This window comes from Callorhinchus milii, unplaced genomic scaffold (assembly GCF_018977255.1).
Source record: "Callorhinchus milii isolate IMCB2004 unplaced genomic scaffold, IMCB_Cmil_1.0 Scaffold21, whole genome shotgun sequence".
In the NCBI taxonomy this organism is placed as follows: Eukaryota; Metazoa; Chordata; class Chondrichthyes; order Chimaeriformes; family Callorhinchidae; genus Callorhinchus; species Callorhinchus milii.
In genome coordinates, this window is record NW_024704762.1 from 1,104,503 (window position 1) to 1,127,263 (window position 22,761).

General features: G+C 46.9%; 1 protein-coding gene and 3 non-coding genes across 4 annotated transcripts; all 4 read left to right on the forward strand.

The window, feature by feature from the left end:
* The first annotated feature begins 68 nt into the window (after window positions 1-68).
* Window positions 69-175, forward strand: LOC121850566. The gene has a single exon (XR_006085660.1). It is a non-coding gene; the product is annotated as a U6 spliceosomal RNA (small nuclear RNA).
* Window positions 176-6,789: 6,614 nt separating this feature from the next.
* Window positions 6,790-6,896, forward strand: LOC121850564. Its single transcript, XR_006085658.1, has one exon. It is a non-coding gene; the product is annotated as a U6 spliceosomal RNA (small nuclear RNA).
* Window positions 6,897-9,829: 2,933 nt separating this feature from the next.
* LOC121850567 lies at window positions 9,830-9,936 on the forward strand. The gene has a single exon (XR_006085661.1). It is a non-coding gene; the product is annotated as a U6 spliceosomal RNA (small nuclear RNA).
* Window positions 9,937-17,231: 7,295 nt separating this feature from the next.
* Window positions 17,232-22,653, forward strand: LOC103188333 (iron-sulfur cluster assembly 1 homolog, mitochondrial). Its single transcript, XM_007908292.2, has 4 exons — window positions 17,232-17,356; window positions 19,599-19,652; window positions 20,432-20,537; window positions 21,183-22,653. Exons 1-4 carry the CDS (start codon window positions 17,237-17,239, stop codon window positions 21,329-21,331), a joined length of 429 nt encoding a protein of 142 aa, XP_007906483.1. The 5' UTR covers window positions 17,232-17,236; the 3' UTR covers window positions 21,332-22,653.
* Window positions 22,654-22,761: the final 108 nt, after the last annotated feature.

Below are 22,761 nucleotides of genomic sequence, written 5' to 3' on the forward strand. Positions count from 1 at the left end.
ATGCACGGTGACCGTGCAGTGTGGGCCGTGTGGAGGGTATAAATAGCTGTGGGCCGCCCTGTCAGGCTGTGCTCGCTTCGGCAGCACATATACTAAAATTGGAACGATACAGAGAAGATTAGCATGGCCCCTGCGCAAGGATGACACGCAAATTCGTGAAGCGTTCCATATTTTGTAGCTTGTGCTGCTGGCGGCCCGCGGGCCACATCCGGCCCTCAACCCCTTGCCCGGTAAAACATCCTCTGGTGGCACCTGGTGGGAAGTGTTGTTTTTACGTGGCGGTGTGGCATATTTTTTCATAGTTTATACTATCCTCCTAGCCGTTAGGACTTTGGCTTGCAGGGTTAATAGGGGCTGAGTGTGTTGACTGGTTTGTCCTTCCAGGTCCTGTCGATGAACCAGGCTGGCTGGGCTGTCATCAGCTTTGGCTGAGAATACTGCGGACCCGTCTGGCTCAAGAACTGCACTACAACAACAATAATTTGAATTTATATAGCCCCTTCACGCGAGTTAGCATCCCAGAATGCTTATGCCACAGAGGGTTGGCTTAATTCCAATATTCCATTGGCAAGCATGTTACCTTGGAGCATGTTCAGCTCCAAGGAGAACTGCTTACTTCCCCTAAGGAGGATACTCTAACGCTGGAGGGACGAATCTTGCATAATTATTCAATTATTCCAACCCTGCTTGCCATCTCAACAACAACAAAATTACATGTATAGCGCCTTTCACGTCAGGAGGATGTCCCAAGGCACTGGACAGAGTAACAGTCTCAAGCTTGGGGTTGGGATCGGGGAGGGTGGCGGACGGGGGCGAAGCAGGGAGATCGAAAGCACGGTCGAAGAGGAGGGCCTTGAGATGGGGCTTAAAGGTGGCAAGGGAGGGGGAGAGGCGGACGAACTGCGGGATGGAGTTCCAGAGAGTGGGGGCAGAGTGGCAGAAGGCCCGCCCACCAAGAGTGGGGCGAGTGAGGCAGGGGATGTGAAGCAGGCCAGAGCCCACTGAGTGGAGTGAGTGAACAGGATGGTAGCGGGTTAGGAGGTCACAGAGGTAGGAGAGAGCAAGACCTTGGAGGGCTTCGAAGGTGAGGACCAGGATCTTGAACTGTATCCTCTATGTGATGGGAAGCCATTGGAGTTGGGCGAGGATGGGGGTGATAGGGTTGTGGAGCCTGGTGTGGGAGAGGACACGGGCTGCAGAGTTCTGGATGATCTGCAGCCTGTGGAGGGAGGAGTTGGGGAGGCCGACAAGCAATGAGTTTGCATAGTCAAGCCTCAATGTAATGAAGTCATGTATGAGGGTTTTGGCGCCCTACAGGGGGAGACAGTGGTGGAGCCGGGAGATGTTGCAGAGATGGGGGAAGGCAGAGCGGGTTATGGCGCAGATGTGGAATAGAAAGGATAGTTGAGGGTCAAACCAGACCCCAAGGTCTTTTGGGGTCTCTTTCATTTTACAGTCTCTTTCATTGTCTATTTTAAAAGATAGGCTGTTTATCTTTCTTCTGTTTCACTTCACCTCATTGAGCCGGTCCAGAACCTTGGTGTCTTGTTTGACCCTCAACTATCATTTCCATCCCACATCTGTGCCATGACTCACTTTGCCTTCCCCCACCTCGGTAATATTGCCCGGCTCCACCACTGCCTCACACTGCGGCCCCCCGAGACCCTCATACACGCATTCATACAATCCAGGCTTGACCACGCAAACTCCCTGCTTGTCAGCCTCCCCAACTCCTCCTTCCGTAGGCTACAGATCATCTAGAACTTTGCAGCCCATGTTCTCTCCCATGTCAGGCTCCATCCACACTAGGATTATTCTCATTGGAGCAGAGACGGTTGTGAGGACCTAATAGAGGTCTTCAAAATCATAAGAACATAAGAATTAGGAGCAGGAGTAGGCCATTCGGCCCTTCGTGCCTGCTCCGCCATTCAATAAGATCATGGCTAATCTTCTCACCTAACTCTGATTACCTGCCCTATCCCCATATCCCCTAATCCCTCTATTTTTGAAGAATCTATCAGTCTCAGCCTTGAAAATGTTCAAGGACTGAGCATCTACAGCCTTCTGGGGTAGTGAATTCCATAAGTTCACTACCCTCTGAGTGAAGAAATGTTTCCTCAACTCTGTTCCAAGAGGCTGACCCTTAATTTTAAGACTGTGACCCCTTGTTATAGATTCTCCTAACGGGGAAACAGACCCTCTGTGTCTACTTTAAGCCCTTTAAGAATCTTATAAGTTTCAATAAGATCCCCCCTAATTCTTCTGTACTCTAGAGAATACAGCCCCAGTTTATTCAGCCTATCCTCATAGGTCAGTCCCCTCATCCCAGGAACTAACCGAGTGAATCTACGCTGCACCCCCTCGAGGGCAAGTATGTCCTTTTTTAAATAAGGAGACCAAAACTGCACACAATACTCGAGGTGCGGTCTCACCAAAGCCCTATACAGTTGCAGCAAGACTTCCCTACTCTTATATTCTAAACCTTTTGCAATGAACGCTAACTGCCGTTCGCCTTCTTAGTTGCTGCTGCACCTGCAAACTAACTTTTTGGGACTGGTGTACAAGGACACCCAAATCCCTTTGAATACTAACTCTATCTAACTTCTCCCCTTCCAGAAAATAATCTGTTCTTTTATTCTTGCTACCAAGGTGAACAATTTCACAGTTGCTAACATTGAATTCCATCTGCCACCTACTTGCCCACTCCCCACGCCTATCCATATCCCGTTGCAATCTTTTTGCATCATCCTGAGAGCTCACTCTGCTGCCGAGTTTAGTATCATCCGCGAATTTAGACACATTACATTCAATGTCCTCGTCCAGATCATTGATGTAAATGGTAAATAGCTGAGGCCGAAGCACTGATCCTTGTGGCACTCCACTAGTTACATCTCCTGCCAATTCGAGAATGATCCGTTTATCACTACTTTCTGCTTTCTACCCGATAGCCACTCTTCTATCCATGTTAATATTTTCACATTAATCCCATGTCACCTTGTCAAATGCCTTCCTAAAATCCAAATATACCACATCTACTGGTTCCCCCTTATCCAACCTGCTGGATACATCCTCAAAATATTCTAAAAGGTTAGTCAAGCATGACTTCCCTTTTGTAAAGCCATGTTGACTCTGCCTAATCTTTTTATGGTCTTCCAGGTATCCCATAACTACGTCTTTTATTAAGGACTCTACAACTGACATCAAACTAACTGGTCTATAGTTTTCCCTATTTTCTCTCCCACCCTTCTTAAATAGTGGGGTTACGTTTGCAATCTTCCAATCAATGGGAACTTTTCCAGTATCCACAGACTTTTGGAAGATTATAGACATGCCATCCACTATCTCAGTAGCCACCTCCTTTAAAACTCTCGGATGCAGGCCATCCGGTCCAGGGGATTTATCGGTTTTAAGACCCGACAATTTACCTAGAACCATCTCTTTACTAATGTTAATCTCCCTAAGTTGCTCGCTAACATTGTCTTCTTGGTCCTCTATTTTTGGTATGTTTCCAGTGTCTTCTACGGTGAAGACTGTAGAAAAATACTTGTTTAATGACTCTGCCATGTCTTTGTCCCCTATTATAATTCCTCCGGTCTCTGCCTGTAATGGACCCACATTCACCCTCACTAGCCTTTTCCTCTTTATATATTTGTAAAAACTCTTGGAGTCTGTTTTTATGTTCTTTGCTAGTTTGCCCTCGTAATCTATTTTCTCCCTCTTGATCAATTTTTTGGTCCTCCTCTGTTGTTCCCTAAAGTTCTCCCAATCCTCGGGTTTACTACTCATCTTCGCTGTTTTATAGGCTTTTTCTTTTGATTTGATATTTTCCCTAACTGCTCTAGTTAGCCACGGCTGCACCACCTTTCCCATGGCATTCTTATTCCTCAAAGGAATATGTGCTCGTTGGGAATTTTGCACTATCTCCTTGAATGTCTGCCATTGCCATGAGGGGATTTGATAGGTTAGAAAGGGAAAAACTTTCCACTGGTGGGTGTGTCGGTGACTCGAGGTCACAGATCCAAAATAGTCTCTAAAAGAAGCCGAGGGGAGGTGAGAAGAAATTTTTTCACGCAGCGAGTTCTTCGAATCTGGAACGCATTGCCTGAAAGGGCGGTCGAGGCCGAATCGATAACTGCTTTTAAAAATGCGGTGGACGGGTATTTGAGGAGGACGGGTCTGCGGGTTAGGGGGAAAGGGCCGGGGGAGTGGGACTGACATTACATTGTTCTTCTCAAAGAGCCGCACAAACTCGATGGGCTGAATGGCCTCTTTTTGTGTTGTACGATTCTATGATTCTGTAACCCTATCACGCCCATCCTCGCCTGACTCCACTGGCTTCCCATCATACAGAGGATACAGTTCAAGATCCAAAGCCCTTCATGGCTTTGATCCCCCTACCTCTGCGACCTCCTCACCCCCTACCAACCTGCCCAATCCCAACGCTCAGCAGGCTCTGGCCTGCTTCACATTGGCCGCCTCGTCCTCCCCACCATTAGCGGTCGGGCCTTCAGCACTCTCACCACACCCACTGGAATTCCATCCCACAGTCCCTCCACCTCGCCCCCTCCCTTGCTCCCCCTGATTCTGCGACCTCCTAAGCCCCTGCCAACCTTTTTTCCCTCTCTAACCTATCAAATCCCCTCATGATTTTGAAGACCTCTATTAGGTCTCCTCGTAACCTTCTCTGCTCCAATGAGAATAATCCTCACCTCTCCAGCCTTTCCTCATAATCACGGTCCCTCATTGCTGGTACCATCCTCGTAAATCTCCTCTGTGCCCTTTCCAATGCCTTAACATCCTTCCTATAGTGTGGGGCCCAGAACTGGGGGCAGTATTCTAACTGAGGCCTAACCAGTGTTTTATATGGGTTAATCATAACCTCCTGACTCTTGTACTCTATGGCCCTATTTATAAAGCCCAGTATCCCATATGCCCTTTTTACAGCTGTATCTACCTGTCCTGTCACCTTCAAGGATTCATTTACCTGCATCCCCAGGTCTCTCTATTCCTTCACCCCCCTTAAGATTGTATTATCAGCCTATATTGCTCCCCTCATTCTTTCTATCAAAATGCATTACCCGCATTTCTCCACATTGACACTCATCTGCCATGTGTCGCCCATGTTACCATTCTGTCTATGTCTTCCTGCAGTCGGCTCCTATCCTTCTCACTGTTTACTCCCCTACCCAACTTTGTGTCATCCGCAAACTTGGAAATGGTACTTGCAAACTTACAAATGCCCTCCTGCGGTACAAACTCCCCCCTCTGCTACTAACTTGTACACAGTGCTCTAGGCCTTGGGCTGCTCACGCTGTTTGCTTGATGGTTCTACTGTGGGCAGAGTGAGCTCTGGTCAAACATGCGCAGCGCGGGGAAGGTTGGGATCGCAGAAGCAGCGCAGGTGGAAAATCGACTTCATCCGGCACCTGAGCTCCTGCAAACACCGAGGACTTGAATGAGGAACGGGAGGAGTGCCTTGTGGAGGAGTTTTTACCAGTGACCAGGGACACTGAGGAACAAGATACACAGGTGAAGGAACAGGAACACTCACGTTCCTCTCTCCATAGATGCTGCCTGACCTGCTGAGTGTTCCCAGCGACTTCTGTTTTTGGTCACTTAGTGAGGTGACCTGATTACTGAAACAGGTCGGGTGATTCAGGTCACTGATGTAATGTTAAGGAATTGGTGATGGGCAAGGGTGATGAACATCCAACAACTAAACTTTGCAATCTCATTAAAATAAAGGCATTGGCACATTTTAAACAGATCTTAGGTTTCATCATTTGAAGTTCACAAGAGAAGTGAAAATCACATGAGATGTTCATTTGTTGAAGAAAGAGGCAGGAAGAGGAAGAGAAAAGAGGAAGAACAGGCCAGACGTTGGTTTGCCTGACTGCTGATTTATCCTCCACCAACTTGGCCATGAGCTGACCCTCAGCATCAGCCAAAGTCTGCCACACCTTCGGTCTACAATCAAAGCCATAGTCCTTGACTTGTCCTAACAAACCCAGTGCATCAGCAGAAGTGAGAGGAGGCTTTGATGTTGAAGGTTCCTCTTCCTGTTCCTTCACCGGTCTCTGACGAAGGGTCGTGGATCCGAAACGTTGACTCACTTTCTTCCCTCCATAGATGCTGCCTGACCCGCTGAGTGTTCCCGCCACTTCTGTTGTTATTTCAGATTCCAGCATCTGCAGTATTTTCCGATTCACCTTATTAAGTTGGTCACTTTTGCCCAACGGTCACTTGAGTGACCCGCGGTGGTGAGTGGGGTTGTGCTGTATGTATAGGGCTGTTCAGGTCAGGAGGATGTCCCAAGGCATTGGACAGGCGCTGGCACCCAGGCTGGGGTTTGAGAGGGATGTGGGGGGGTTTGTTGCCCTTTATCTGTGATGTTACAGTCAGGGCTGAGCTTTCCCTTTCATTGAAACTACTCTGAACAGATAACACATCCCAAACCAATCCCTTCCCCTTTAAGTGCAGGAACGGCTCCCATTGGCTGCGCCACACACTGACCACGTGGCCGTGGACCGGACACCTTCCGGAAACGGCGGCTCATCTGCATACAGGGCCCCACAATCCCACTCGCGTTAAACATGGATTTTCATATAAAAACAATCAGAATGAAGAACCGGAGAAGAGGGAACCGGAGAAGCGGACGGTTCACAAACACGGCGTTGGGCGGCGAACACAGACTCCCACCGTGACACCGACAGGAGACGGCATGCACGGTGACCGTGCAGTGTGGGCCGTGTGGAGGGTATAAATAGCTGTGGGCCGCCCTGTCGGGCTGTGCTCGCTTCGGCAGCACATATACTAAAATTGGAACGATACAGAGAAGATTAGCATGGCCCCTGCGCAAGGATGACACGCAAATTCGTGAAGCGTTCCATATTTTGTAGCTTGTGCTACTGGCGGCCCGCGGGCCACATCCGGCCCTCAACCCCTTGTCCGGTAAAACATCCTCTGGTGGCAGTGTTTCATGTTTTACTCTATCTCCTCTTTGGGTTGAGGGGGGGCAGGTCACCGGGATCCCCTTGAAGCTGAACTGGTTCGGAGGTGACATGTTTGGCTTCGGGATGTTGGAATCGAGCCCACCCTCCGTGTGGCCTTCTGTATAATAATAATAATGTTTAAAGGCTACACCGCCTTATCCTCGTCCTCGCCTTCAAGGCCCTCCATGGCCATAGCTCTTCCTACCTGTGTGTCCTGCTAACCGCATATCAACCGGTCCGCTCAACGGGCTCTGGCCTGCTCCACATCCCCCGCCCGGCCCAACCCACCTTTGGCGGTCGGGCCTTCAGCCTCTCTGCCCCCCACTCCACACTCTGGCACTCTGTCCCACATTCCCTTCGCCTTTCTCCCTCCCTTTACCCCTGAAGGTGCTTCTCAAGACCATCCTCTGCGACTTGATCTTCGGCCATCCTCCTACCCCAACCCTCCTGCCCTCCACCCCTACTGATCCCAACCCCCAGCTCGGCTACAAATCCCTGACTGTCCAGGCTGTTGTTGTTGTTGTTCTGCCCCCACTCTCTTGAACCATTTCCAGAGTCCCTCCACCTCGTCCTCCCTCCCTCCCTTTCTCCCTCTGACTAGAACCCTGCTTAATACTAATATTAATTAGTAAAGCGCTTTGAGACGCCTCAACAACGCGATAAGGCGCTATATCAAATACAACGATTATTATTAAAGACCTTTTAATCTTTTGCTGGGAACACTCAGCAGGTCAGGCAGCATCTATGGAGAAGGGAAAGTGAGTCAATGTTTCAGGTCCACGATCTTGAGAAGTGCCTTCAGGGGACAAGGGAGGGAGAAAGACGAAGGGAATGTGGGACAGAGTTTTGACGAAGGGACAGCGACTTCTGTTTTTGTTTCGGATTTCCAGCATCTGCAGTATTTTGCGTTTTTTTTAATCTTCTGCGTTTGACCACCGTTGTCCACACCCGACCCTCTGCTCACACTCCCAGTGAAACACACCGTATACACGTGAATTGCTGCTGTTGATTTTGTATTTTCAGGACCGGGAAGCTTCACATCAGGAGGCCACGGTGTGCAGCGCTGTTCTGTAACGTTTGTCAACTGCAGAGGAAACATTAGCCCATATCAAGATAAAAACAGGCTGTAAAATGGAGACATTCACTCCATGACTGTTTGTGCGAAACTGCTGTGCACTAATTAGTTCACCCACAAAATACACTCACTCCACTTTACAGTGAATCCTGTGAGACACTTTGAGATGTCCTCCTTCTTGAAACGCACGGTATCAAATACAAGGATTATTATCCTTAAAATTTATACTATTTTCCAAGAGATAAAAAGATTAGTACAGAAAGCACTTTCCCGTCACGCTCAGCATTCTCTAATAATAATCCTTGCATTTGATATAATGTCTTATCACATCTTCGAGACATCAAAGCGCTTCACAGAATAGACTGTAAACTGTAGTGACTGTGTATTTTGTGGGCGAAAATGCGGCAGCCAATTGCGCACAGCAGCGTCCCACAAACAGTCGTGGATTGAGTGACCATTTTTTTAAAGAGTTTATTATCCCTGAAAATTCGATCTGTTTACTGATCGGTAAACAAACGTGTGGAGTAAGGAGACTTGCCTAAGGTTTCGCTCTGCACAGAAATCAAACCCAGGCCAACAACAACTTGGATTTATATAGCGTACTCTACGCCAGACGGTGTCTCAGAGCTTCACAGTGATGGATCCCGGGGCTGAGCCGGGGGGAGGGGGAGGAAGGTGACCAAAGGTGCGGTCGAAAAGAAAGGTCTTCAGCTGAGACCTGAAACTAGGGAGGGAGGGAGCGAAACGAAGGGAGTGAGGGAGAGAAAAGTCCTCTCGCTTGTGAGGCGAGTGCTCTAACCAATACACTAAAGGACTAACACTTCAGACTAAAAATAAATTCTGTCATCTTCATTTAATACGACACAAATTTATATTGATAAAGCGCCTTTCATGTCAGGAGAACACCCCAAAGCACTGTACAGTCCTTGGCTTGGCACCCAAGCTGGGGTGGTGGGGGGAGAGGATGAGAGAGGGCAAAGGGACTCCAGGACAGAGTTACAGATAACGGGGAAGGGCAGGCAATGGGGGATAGGGGGGCATTCCATTGCAGGGATGCAGAGGGCGGGCAGAGGGAGCGGGTGGGTTGGTACGGTTTGAGGTGGCAGAGAGGGACCGGTAAGAATCTGGAGGGATTTAAAGCCAAAGACAATGATCTTGAATTTGTTCCGGTCAACAATCCCCCAAATAAAATGGATTATTTGTTTTACGACTGTTTGTGGGACACTGCGGTGCACAACTGACTGCCGCGTTTCACCCGCAAACATATAGAATTCACTTTACAGTTTATCCTTATTATTATGATTTTACACCCAGGCTGGGGTTTGAGAGGGATGTGGGGGGGTTTGTTGCCCTTTATCTGTGATGTTACAGTCAGGGCTGAGCTTTCCCTTTCATTGAAACTACTCTGAACAGATAACACATCCCAAACCAATCCCTTCCCCTTTAAGTGCAGGAACGGCTCCCATTGGCTGCGCCACACACTGACCACGTGGCCGTGGACCGGACACCTTCCGGAAACGGCGGCTCATCTGCATACAGGGCCCCACAATCCCACTCGCGTTAAACATGGATTTTCATATAAAAACAATCAGAATGAAGAACCGGAGAAGAAGGAACCGGAGAAGCGGACGGTTCACAAACACGGTGTTGGGCGGCGAACACAAACTCCCACCGTGACACCGACAGGAGACGGCATGCACGGTGACCGTGCAGTGTGGGCCGTGTGGAGGGTATAAATAGCTGTGGGCCGCCCTGTCAGGCTGTGCTCGCTTCGGCAGCACATATACTAAAATTGGAACGATACAGAGAAGATTAGCATGGCCCCTGCGCAAGGATGACACGCAAATTCGTGAAGCGTTCCATATTTTGTAGCTTGTGCTACTGGCGGCCCGCGGGCCACATCCGGCCCTCAACCCCTTGTCCGGTAAAACATCCTCTGGTGGCAATGTTTCATGTTTTATACTGGGGGGAGGGGGCTTGTCCTACTGCCGTCCATAACGTAGACCAATTCATCCTCCTCCACCGCCTCTCTGTGCTTGAATGGTTCAGGTCTTATCTCCAATTTGTCTCCGCGGTTTCTCTTCCAGCCCCCACACATGTGGTGTTCCTCAGGGCTTTGTCCTCGGTCCCCTCATCTTCAACCTCATCCGCAGACACAGGGTCAACTCCCACATGTATGCAGATGACACCCAACTCCATCTCTCTGCCTCCCCCCTCGATTCCAGGACAACAGACATCTGTCTGAGATCAAGTCCTGGATCAGAGCCAACTTTCTACAGATGAATGTCAGGAAGACTGAGGCCCTCCTGATTGGCTCACGCCAGAACCTCAGGCACTGGCAGCATCAGCATCCACGGTTGCCCACTCCACCTCACTAAGACCTGGGTGTCTTGTTCGACCCTCAACTGTCCTTTCACCCCCATATCCATCCCTTGACCCACTCTGCCTAACCCCACCTCCGCAACATTACCCTCAGAGGATACCATTCAAAATTATCATCCTCACTTTCAAGGTTCTCCACAACCTCACCCCCTCCTACTCTCTGACCTGCTGACCCGCTATCAACCTGTCCGCTTCCTCCACTCAGCAGCCTGCTCCACGTCTCCCGCCCGACCCACCCTACATCGGCAGCCGGGATTTCAGCCTCTCTGCTCCCACCCTTTGGAACTCCATCCCACAATCCCTTCACCTCGCTCCCTCTCTTGCCTCCTTCAAGGTATGACTCAAGACCCTCCTTTTCAACTATGCCTTCACCTTCCCTCCTTACCCCCCGCCCTCCCTCACCTCAATCCCGGTGGTACTGATGAGAGCTGTGGCTCAGTTTGGTCAACGTTGAGTTGAGAAGGTTACAACTCATCCAGGACTGGGTGTCCAGGGGATATGTCAGAGTAGCCCTCGTCCTTATAGCTTTACCATTAAACAGGAGTTACCATCCTGGCTTTGAGCTGTTATGCAACAGGATGTTAATCACTGAGATACGATAAAGCCTCGGGGAATATCTGCTAAATTATTACATTACTGATAATGGAGCATCTGAATTTTCTCTAATTTACGGTTCTGTTTTTGCTGAATTTGGGAATTCTGATATAAAAGCAATCTCGACATCAACAATCTAATGGTCTCTTTTGTGTAGTAATAGGAATTATCAGCTTCTTTTTATGAAGATTTCTTATTATCTATTGCGTTCATTGAGATCGCTCTTCGGCTGAAAATCTCAGAGCCGATATGATGAAATTGTAAATTACTTTTATGATGACTTTTTATTATGATTACTTTTACGATTATGGCATATTTGCTTCAACTGTGTGAGCCTGGCTCAGTTGGCAGCATTCTCTCTTCTGAATCAGAAAACTGTGGGTTCAAGTGTAGGGCTCGTGGGGATCGTTGCATTGTCAGAACTGCCGTCCTTCAGATGAGATGCTAAATTTAGCCCCAACACGTGTCCTCACCCCCCCACCTTATGCAGGTTCAGGTAGATGTTAAAGATCCCATGGCACTATTCGAAAAGAGAAGGGAGTTTCTTCCGGTGTCCTGGCCAACAACCCCCAGATAAAATTGATCAGTCACTTCATGGCTGTTTGCGGGTCATTACTATGTATAAGCTGACTGTTGTGTTTGTCAACCAATACAAAGTCACTACAGTTTACAGTAGGTCCTGTGAATCACTTCCTGCCCAAGCACCTCCCTTCCTCTCAAACCCGACTCCTCTCTCTGCTCCTTCGCAAAGCCAGCCTGGACCTTCTGCAGTTCCCTCAACCCCTTTGCTCCACCGTCGGCGACCATGTCTTCAGTCACGACGGCCCAAGTCTCTTGCTCCCAGATCTTACTTGAAGACTTTCCTCTTTGACTGTGCCTACTTCCCCACTTCTCCCAGGCTTAGTGTCAAATTATGCCACTATTGTGCTCCAAGTGATGAGTGCAAGCATTGTTGTTCTCCAGTTACTCTGTTCTCTCTTACGCTCCTGTCCAATTCTAACTATTCCCCTATTTCCTGTTGCCATCTCAAGTCCTCTGGGTTTCCTCATCTATAGCCTCCACCTTGGTGAAACCATTTATAGGCATGGAGTTCACTTTCTATGTACGTGGGTAATGCCTACTCTATCTCTCTATCTGGTGTAGATGGATGCTTGGAACTCTTAGTTTGGTTTGGATACACTTTAGCATCGTGATGGGTTTCCATATGTGCCAGACACCTGGCTGACAAAACAACATCTCTGCCTCCACCCAAGTCTCCAGGACGAGGGCTGCTCTGACAACTCCCGACCGGACATCACGTCTTCTCCAACTCAATGTTGACCAAACTGAACCACAGCTCTCATCAGTACCACCAGCTCAGCCGCTGACTGTATCCACCTCGCAGTTGCTCACTCCAACTCACAGAGCCTGTGTTGAACCTCAGTGCTTTGTTCAACCCTTAACGTTTAGATAATTGTTTGGGGAGGACAATTGCAGGGCTATGGGGAGAGAGCGGGGAGTGGGATTAATCCGGAAGCTGTTTTCAAAGAGCCGGCACAGACACGATGGGCCAAATGGCCTCCTTCTGTGCTGTATTTCAGCACCTTGGGACGTCCTCCTGACGTGAAAGGCGCTTTATAAATGGAATCTTGTTGTTGTATTTCTATGATTCTATGTACTCTCCTTTAACAACAACAACAAATGACACTTGTCTAGCGCCCTTCATGTCGGAAAGATGTCGGAAAGAAGGTGGCTGGGAGTGGGAGGGTGGCTGGGTGGCTTCAGACGGGATTTGAAGGAAGCAAGAGAGGGGGTGAGGCAGAGGGATTGCGGGATAGAGTTCCAGAGTGTGGGAGCAGAAATGCGGAATGCCCGACTGCCAATGGTGGGGCGGGAAGTGCAGGAGACCTGAAGCAGCCGTTGTCTGCCAAGTGGAGAGAACAGACATGCTGATGTGGGGTTATGAGGTTGGAGAGGTGGGTGAGGGAGCAAAACCATGGAGGGCGTTGAAGGTATGAACAAGGATTTTGAACTTAATTCTCTGAGGAACGGGAGGCCAGTGAAGCCGGGCTAGAACGTGGGCGATAGGTTTGTATCTTGTAGCTTGTGAAGAGAAGAGTTGGGAAGTCCAGTGAGCAGGCAGTTGGCAGTTTAAGCCTTTCATCCACAGTAACCCATTCTCCCCCCACACCCCCACCACCACCCTCAACCAACGGCACTGGCTCCCTATCCCACTGCACATAAATGTTTCAATTCTCATCCTCACCCTAAAATACCTCCATGAACTTGCCACCCTGACCTTTACAATCTTCGACTCCCCAGCCTCTCCCTCTGTTACCCCAATTCTGGCCTGCTCCAATACCCCCCGACCCACCACCTTCAGTGTGTGAGCTCTCATACACCTTGCTCTCCCTCTAAAATTCAACTCTACTTTGCCTTCAAGAACCTCCTATCTTCCTTCCAACTCAGGATCGTCTTGTCTTTCTAAAGAGTTTGAGACGTTCTCCCTATGTAAAAAGCAGTTCACACAGTGCAAATTGTTGCTCTTCGTAGAGCCATAAAATCAGGAATGAAAAGATTTGTTTGTTAAAATTGAATATTTTCTTGATAATGTGGCTTAGCACCAAACAGTGCAAACTTGAGCAGAGCTCCGCTTTACAATGGCTCTGTCTATGGTTATACCCTCCCCTGCCGTGCTGAATATGACAGAATTGTTAAACTGAAGGGCCAGTAACAGTCTCACAAACCCACACAGACGCTGCTACACTTGGCAATTATTGCGCTTTTGGAGCACAGAGGAATGAGTACTGCAACCAGTAAAAGACTGTAAACTTTATTTGTCTTTGCTGTTGATATGACATCTTATCACATCATCAAAGCATCTCAATGTGCTTCACAACATTTACTGTAAGCTTGCAAGCAACTGAGTATTTCTAGATGAATCAAGTAGAAAACAGCACTATGTAATTGTACAGTTTTCGGGAAAAAAATAGGAACAGGAAGAGGCCATTCAGCCCAGTAAGCTCTCTCCACCACATGAATAGATCTTGCTGGATTTTATAATCCCAATAATGGAATTTATAATCGCAATTGCCGTGTTTTGCTCACAACATACACAGTCACTATTTACAGTATGTCCTGTGAAGCGCTTTGAGATGTCTCAACGTGAAAAAGTGCTATATCAAATGCAAAAATTATTATTATTAATGTCCTGACCTCTTACCCCTGAATACCTTGCCTTATATGTGTAAGTTTCCTCAGCAAGTGAAAGGAACTCCCAAACTCTCTGAGTAACAATCTGTTTAGAAGGTTGCCAGTCAATGAACAGGTCACTGCAATTCTTTAAGTGTCCGACTTCAAACTAACAGTTCAGCAAAGGTTAGATTCTCTTCAGCTGATCTCTGCACCTGTTTTCTCACCTCTCGTAAATTTCAGATCTATTTGAAGTATTTTCTGGTTTCCATGTTATCCTGGAATCAGAATGAGAAGTGTTTTCTCTTCCTCCTGCATTGACAATTTTCAGAAAATGCCTCCCTCTGTAGACCCTTTCCCTTCGCCTATCCCTTAGTGCTTAGTTCTGGACTTCACAAATGGCCCTGCATGCCCAACAGCCAGCTCTAAAACATCGAGGTGCTGGCTGTAAAGGTCCTCACTGAAGATGTCCATCATCGGACACTGATGAGGAAACTCTGAGGCTTGAGACAACAGCTGTTGAAGGTATTCACCTGGAGTCTGGGATTTTGAACATACCTTATGTATCCAGGGCTTGGAATCCACCTTAATTTGGTATATTAATAATAATTATTATTTCATTTGATATATCGCCTTTCACGGGCAAGGCGGGTGACATGAAGCAGGCTCCGGCCACCCTGCCTCACCCACCCCACCATTGGCAGGCAGACATCCAGCCACTCTGTACCCACCCTCTAGAACTCCATCCCGCAGTACTTCTGCCTTGCCCCTCCCTTGCCTCCTTCAAGATCCATCTCAAGACCCTCCTCTTCGCCCATGCTTTCGATCTCCCTGCTTCACCCCCTGCCCTCCACCTCCACCCTCCGCAATCCCAACCCCCAGCTCAGGTCCAAAACTCTGATTGTCCAGTGCCTTGGAATGTCCTCCCGACGTGAAAGGCACTATACACATGTAATTTTTGCTGCTGTTGTTTCACGTCAGGAGGATGTCACAAGGCAGTTCGCAGTATCTCCTGTGAAGTGATGAATGTGTGTTTTGTGGGCAAATGTGACAGCAACAACAAACAAGCTGTAAAGTGAATGACCTGTTTTATTTGGTGGATTGTTCACCAGTACACTGACTAAAATGCTGCTCTCTTTTTGTATAGTAATCAGAGAGGTAAGCAGCTGCTGCTCAATCTCCGCACCTCCAACTGATGGAGTCATCAACATTTTCATGCTGAGTTGAGTTGCTCCCCGGTAGCTGCCATCCACCCCACTTCTGCAATCTCCTGCAATCCTACTGCCTTGACTGCTTTGTCATAGAACAGCACAAAAGGAGGCCATTCGGCCCATTGTGTCTGTGCTGGTACTTTGAAAAGAGCTTCCAAATCAATCCCACTTCCTCGCGCTCTCCCCAAAGCTCTACGTATTTGTCTTGCAGTCTGCTACTATCCTTCTCACTGTTTACTACCTTTCCTGGCTTGGAAATTGTCCTCCCTATACCCCAGTCCAGGTCATTTATATAGATCATAAACAGCAGTGGTCCCAATACCGACCCCTGGGGGTCACCACTGCACTTCCCTCCAGTCAGAAAAACAACCGTTCACCACCACTCTCTGCTTTTTGTCTCCCAGTTCTGTACCCGCTGCCACTGTCCTTTTAATACTTCTATTTTGCTTATGAATCTCTTTATGTCCATATAAACGACATCAACTGCACTGCCTTCATCCACCCTCTCTGTTACTGCATCAAAAAACTCCATCAGGTTTGTTAGACATGATTTGTGTTTAACAAATTCATCTTGGCTGCCCATTACTAACCCATTATAACCCATTATAACCTATTACTAACCCATTACTAACCTATTATAACTCGTTACTAACCCATTATAACCCATTACCAACCCATTATAACCCATTACTAACCCATTATAACCCATTACTAACGCATTATAACCCATTACTAACCTGTTATAACCCATTACTAACCCATTATAACCCATTACTAACCCATTATAACCCATTACTAACCCATTATAACCAATTACTAACCCATTATAACCTATTATAACCCATTACTAACCCATTATAACCCATTATAACTCATTGCTAACCCATTATAACCATTATAACCCATTACTAACCCATTATAATCCATTACTAACCCACTATAACCCATTATAACCTATTATAACCCATTACTAACCCACTATAACCCATTACTAACCCACTATAACCCATTACTAACCCATTATAACCCATTACTAACCCATTACAACCTATTATAACCAATTACTAACCCATTATAACCCATTACTAACCCATTATAACCTATTACTAACCCATTACTAAACTATTATAACCCATTACTAACCCATTATAAACCATTATAACCCTTTACTAACCCATTACAACCCATTATAATCCATTACTAACCCACTATAACCCATTATAACCTATTATAACCCATTACTAACCCACTGTAACCCATTACTAACCCACTGTAACCCATTACTAACCCACTGTAACCCATTACTAACCCACTGTAACCCATTACTAACCCACTGTAACCCATTACTAACCCACTATAACCCACTGTAACCCATTACTAACCCACTGTAACCCATTACTAACCCACTGTAACCCATTACTAACCCACTATAACCCACTGTAACCCATTACTAACCCACTGTAACCCATTACTAACCCACTGTAACCCATTACTAACCCACTGTAACCCATTACTAACCCACTGTAACCCATTACTAACCCACTGTAACCCATTACTAACCCACTGTAACCCATTACTAACCCACTATAACCCACTGTAACCCATTACTAACCCACTGTAACCCATTACTAACCCACTATAACCCACTGTAACCCATTACTAACCCACTATAACCCACTGTAACCCATTACTAACCCGCGCTGTGTTGGGGGCAGTGGAGCCGCTGCGATCCCATGTTGTTGTCTGTGAGGCCGCGCTGTGATTGGTCGCCCCAGCGCCGCTGGTCGCCGCTCGGCCAATGGGAAGCCGGGATGGTGGGAGGTGGTGGGCGGCGGGAGACGTTGTGGAAGATGGCGGCCGTGGCGCTGAGGGCGACCGTTCGGGCGGCGAGTAAACGGCGACTGATGCCGTCCAGAGCCGCGCTGCTGCTGGTGAGGAGGCCGAGCAGGGGCGCGGGGCCCTGAGGCGGGGCGCGGGCTCCGGGAGGCCCGCGGGGGCAGCAGCGCGACCTCAGCGGGGAAGGGCACAGGTCAGGGCCGGGGTCAGGGTCAGGGCCGCTGTTGTGGCCACAACAGTCTGTCCGGGAGGCGGCGCGGAGGGAAGCCATTGTTATAAGATATAACTCGCTTGTTTACCACGTCTGGGAACGTGCAGTGATTCAGTGACCTTCACAGACTCTCTGTGCCTCACACACAGTCACACACACAGTCTCACACACACACAGTCACACACACACACACACACACAACACAGTCACACACACACAGTCTCATACACACACACACAGTCACACACAGTCTCACACACACACAGTCACTCACACACACACAGTCACTCACACACACAGTCACACACACACACAGTCACTCACACACACACACACACACACAACACAGTCACACACACACAGTCTCATACACACACACACAGTCACACACAGTCTCACACACACACAGTCACTCACACACACAGTCACACACACAGTCACACACAGTCACACACACACAACACAGTCACACACACACAGTCTCATACACACACACACACAGTCACACAAACACAGTCTCACACACACAACACAATCTCACATACACACAGTCACACACACAACACAGTCAAATACACACAGTCACACACACAACAGTCACATACATACACAGTCTCACACACACACACCCACAGTCTCACACACACAACACAATCACATACACACACAGTCTCACACACACAACACAGTCACACACACACACAGTCACATACACACACACACACACACACAGTCTCACACACACACAATCTCACATACACACACAGTCACACACACACAACAGTCACATACATACACAGTCATACACACACGACACAGTCACATACACACACAGTCACATACACACACAGTCTCACACAGAGTCACATACACACAGTCACACACACACAGTCATATACACACACTGTCTCACACACACACACACACAGTCACACACACAACACAGTCACACACACACACAGTCACACGCACACAACACAGTCACAAACACACACAGTCACATACACACACACAACACAGTCACATACACACACACACAGTCACACCACACAGTAACACACACACAACACAGTCACATACACACACACAATCACATACACAGACAGTCTCACACACACAACACAGTCACACACACACACACAGTCACATACACACACACAGTCTCACACACACACACAGTCACACACACACAGTCTCACACACACACAGTCACACACACACAACAGTCACATACACACACAATCACACACACACACAACACAGTCACACACACACAACAGTCACATACACACACAGTCACACACACACAACACAGTCACACACACACACACAGTCATATACACACACAGTCACACACACACACACAGTCTCACACACACAGTCTCACACACACAGTCTCACATACACACACAGTCACACACACACAACACAGTCACATACACACACAGTCTCACACACACACAACAGTCACATACATACAGTCACACACACACAACACAGTCACATACACACAGTCACACACACACAGTCTCACAGAGTCACATACACACAGTCACACACACACACACAGTCACATACACACACACAGTCACACACACACAACACAGTCACAAACACACACAGTCACATACACACACAGTCACATACACACACACAACACAGTCACATACACACACAGTCACACACACAGTCACACACACACACCACAGTCACATACACACACACAGTCACATACACACACAGGCTGGGTCTTGGGCAGGGAGGTGACCAGGCGCTTTAAACCCAAGTGGTTCATTCAATGTAGAGAAGTGTCAACCAAAAATGGTTAGGGTACACTGCATTGTTGGAGGTGCCGACCTTTGAATGGGACATTAAATCGAAGTTCCTGTTAAAGTTCCCTTGGCACTACTCAGAATTTCTCCCAATGTCCTGGCCAAAAATCCACCAGATTAGTCATTCACTTCATGGCTATCTGTGGGTAATTCCTGTGTGCTCGCTTACAAATACAGTCACTACATTTTACTGTAAATAGGATGAATTGCTTTTGAGATGTTCTCAGAATGAAAGACGCAATTTTGTACTTTTATTTTGTAAAGGTTATTTATTTTGTATCTTTATATTTTCAGACACCGTCTGCTGTCAACAGATTGAAAATGCTCCTGAATGATAAACCTGGATGTGTTCGTAATATTTTTTCACTGTTTTTTCTTGCGTCAAAGATGAATTATTTTAGAGGATGTTTACAAAGTAGTAATATAGTAAAAAGTAAATGTAGAAAAGTATAGTCGGGGTGGTAGCAACTAAATCATGTCAACTCTTTCGGATCTTGTGTTGTTACGATGAAGTCGTCACCAATGTGAAACTTTCAGGCACGCAATCTTCCTTGGTCAGGTACAAGCAACAGCTGGTTACAGAGTAAAGTGTGTGAAACAATAGTCCTGTTGTCAGAGTGGGTAACTGCAGGACATCTGTTGGACGATTGCTTCTAGTGATCGGATGGAATCCAATTTGCAACTCCAGAGTTCTTATTAAGAAATTCTATTTGAAGTTGCAGCTTGTGTGTACACACTACACATGTGTACGTGAATGTTAACCATTGAGGAGTCCTGACACCAGCCAGAGTCAATTCGGAGAGAGAAATCCAGTTTATTGCTGAGTTAAGGACACAGTTTTTTTGTGAGGCCATAGGATCTGGTTTGTGTCTGTGCTGAACTGTTACACAGCATCCTCGCAGCAAGCAGTACAGTGGGTCTGAGCTGAATTTGTTAAAGAAGTATGCAGACAATGGATGCTTTTACTTGTGGCGTAAAGCCTATGGACAGTAAGGCTACGTTGTTAGTTTTCCTCAAAAGTTATTTCCATTCAGAGGAAGGCAGACAGCAACCGAGGAAGGCAGACTGAATCTGCACTGACAAAGCCTTAATGCAGTTAACATTTTTTCCCTTTCTTGATTCTCCAGATTGGTTTAAAGGTTGGAGTTCGGACTCGTGGTTGCAATGGCCTCTCCTACGTCATCGATTATGCCAAAGAGAAGGGAATATTTGACGAGGAAGTAAACCAAGATGGTAAGGAATATTCCTGAGCTGTGAGGCACGGTTAGCAATTTGTAGGTCAAAACATTTCAAACCTTTTTTTAAGTCTTGAAAACCACGGGAATATTTAGAGACAATTCTTTTATTGGGTAAACGTGAGTTTGGGGCTTGGCTTTCCCAGCGTTGGTTCAAGGCTGACCTGATGTACAGTCTCAGAGCTTTTTGACTCCCAAGTGGAATTTTGACTTTTTAACTTCATCAGAGTGGAAGATCACTGATATAGTGCTAAGCTATTTTACAGTTAGAGGAAGGCCTTTTAATAATTACTATGGTTTCTTTCTCCCTGATATATAACAACTACTTGCATTTTTTTACAACAACTTGCATTTGTATAGCGCCACTCACAGGGTAGTATCTCGTAGCCCTCGACGGTTGGTGGAGCACAACAATGAGTCGGGGGGAGGAAAGTCGTTAGGTGCGACCTGAAGATGGGGAAGGAAGGGACGAAGTGGAGGGAGGGAGGAAGAGCGTTCCAGAGTTTCGGGGCGTAGTGGCTGAAAGTCCGGCCACGGATGGTGGAACGAAGGACAAGAGGGACATACAGGAGGCCGGAGCCAGTCGAGCGGAGGCAGCGAGTAATGCGTTCAGAATATATTCATCAGTTTCTTTGCTTTGCAGGTGTGCGTGTGTTTATTGACCAGAAGGCACAGCTCACTTTGCTGGGAACGGAAATGGATTTTATTGAAACAAAACTTTCCACTGAATTTATTTTCAATAACCCGAACATTAAAGGAACGTGTGGATGTGGCGAAAGCTTCACTATATGAACATTGCCTTTCCGGGTGCAGAGTATGTGAAACTACAGAATGCAAACAGTACTTGGCATTTGAACTTTGTGAGATTTTTAAAAAAGTCTACATGTGGAGACACTGTAACCCTGCAAGGAAACAATTCCACTTTAAATATTTTTAACTCCTACTTAGAAAAACATCAAGGGGCCCCAGAGGGAGAACAAGGAGAACAAGTGTCAGTTCCTGACCCATGTTTGTGATGAACACTAGTGAATTGTCATTTCCTTGATATTTCTCACGCTGGTTAAAAGCAAGATGTTGAAATGCTCCTTATGTGTTCTTTACAGAGCTGGAATAGATTTTCCTCAAATCAGATGTTGGTGCTACCTCTGGTAGCATTTGCCTTCCTGAATCACGCACAATTCACCAATCCCAAGCATTTTAAAATGATTCTGGGGAAGGGATTTTGGTAATTATCAAAGAAAAAAAATAAGAATTTGGTCACTCAATCCACGACTGTTTGTGGGACACTGCTGTGCGCAATTGGCTGCTGGATTTCGCGCACAAAATATTAATTTTACAGTATATTCTGTGAAGCGCTTTGAGACGTCTTGAAGACTTGAAAAGACGCTGTATCAAATGCAAGGCTTATTATCCAGCAAGCATTAAGGGTCTTGGTGGAGCGGTCTCTGGTCTAAAATAGGTGAAGTAAAATATTCCTATCAATTTAAAATGTAAACTACCCTATATATAATGCAATGAAAGGTGATCCTGGTTTGTCAGATAAAAACAAGACACATTCTGTTTATCTCTAATATCAGCAAATTGAGTTAAGTGAAAATAAGTTCCACATGCTAAAACTTGCAATAAGCTACAAGTTTTTAAATAATTTGTGAAGCTCCCCGTTCGGCTGGGAAATGGGAGCATCACCAAGCCATTCAGCCCAGCCCATGTCAGCTTCCATCCTGGGCCTGTGTAGAGTGAGGTAATCTCAGCTGAGTGTGATAGCAACAGTGTCCCAGAGCAAACGAAGGGAGGGGATGACATTAGCCACTACTGTCCACTAGGTATCGGGAATAGAATGTGTGTGAATGTTGGTTGGGGTTGAAAACGGGATCAGACTCCAAATTGACAGTCTAGACTTGTCACATGAATAGCTGAGGTACCAGAGTCTGCAGGTACCAGCAGTCATTCTGGCTTGGGAGAGCAGGGGAAGGTATTGGGGCTCTATAAACTGACCAGTGCATTATGTAAGTACATTGACTGTAAGCCTGATTATTATTCCACTCTCTGGAGTTTCTATTGATGCTAAACATTTTACAATATATGAAGTAAAATAAAGTTCTGCATTCAGAGTTTTTAAATTGTTCCATTTTTCTCACATAAGAAATGAGGAAGAAGACTCCCTGGAACTTAAACCAGGAAAACACAACAATACTGCAGAAAAGTTTATTCACACAACACAC

Excerpts from the sequence above, each read along its gene's own strand:
- LOC103188333 (XM_007908292.2), top strand. The coding sequence starts at position 17,237 with ATGGTGGGAGGTGGTGGGCGGCGGGAGACGTTGTGGAAGATGGCGGCC. Across the intron at positions 17,357-19,598 it reads CCAGAGCCGCGCTGCTGCTG|ACACCGTCTGCTGTCAACAG; the intron begins GTGAGGAGGCCG and ends TTATATTTTCAG. Across the intron at positions 20,538-21,182 it reads CGAGGAAGTAAACCAAGATG|GTGTGCGTGTGTTTATTGAC; the intron begins GTAAGGAATATT and ends TTTGCTTTGCAG.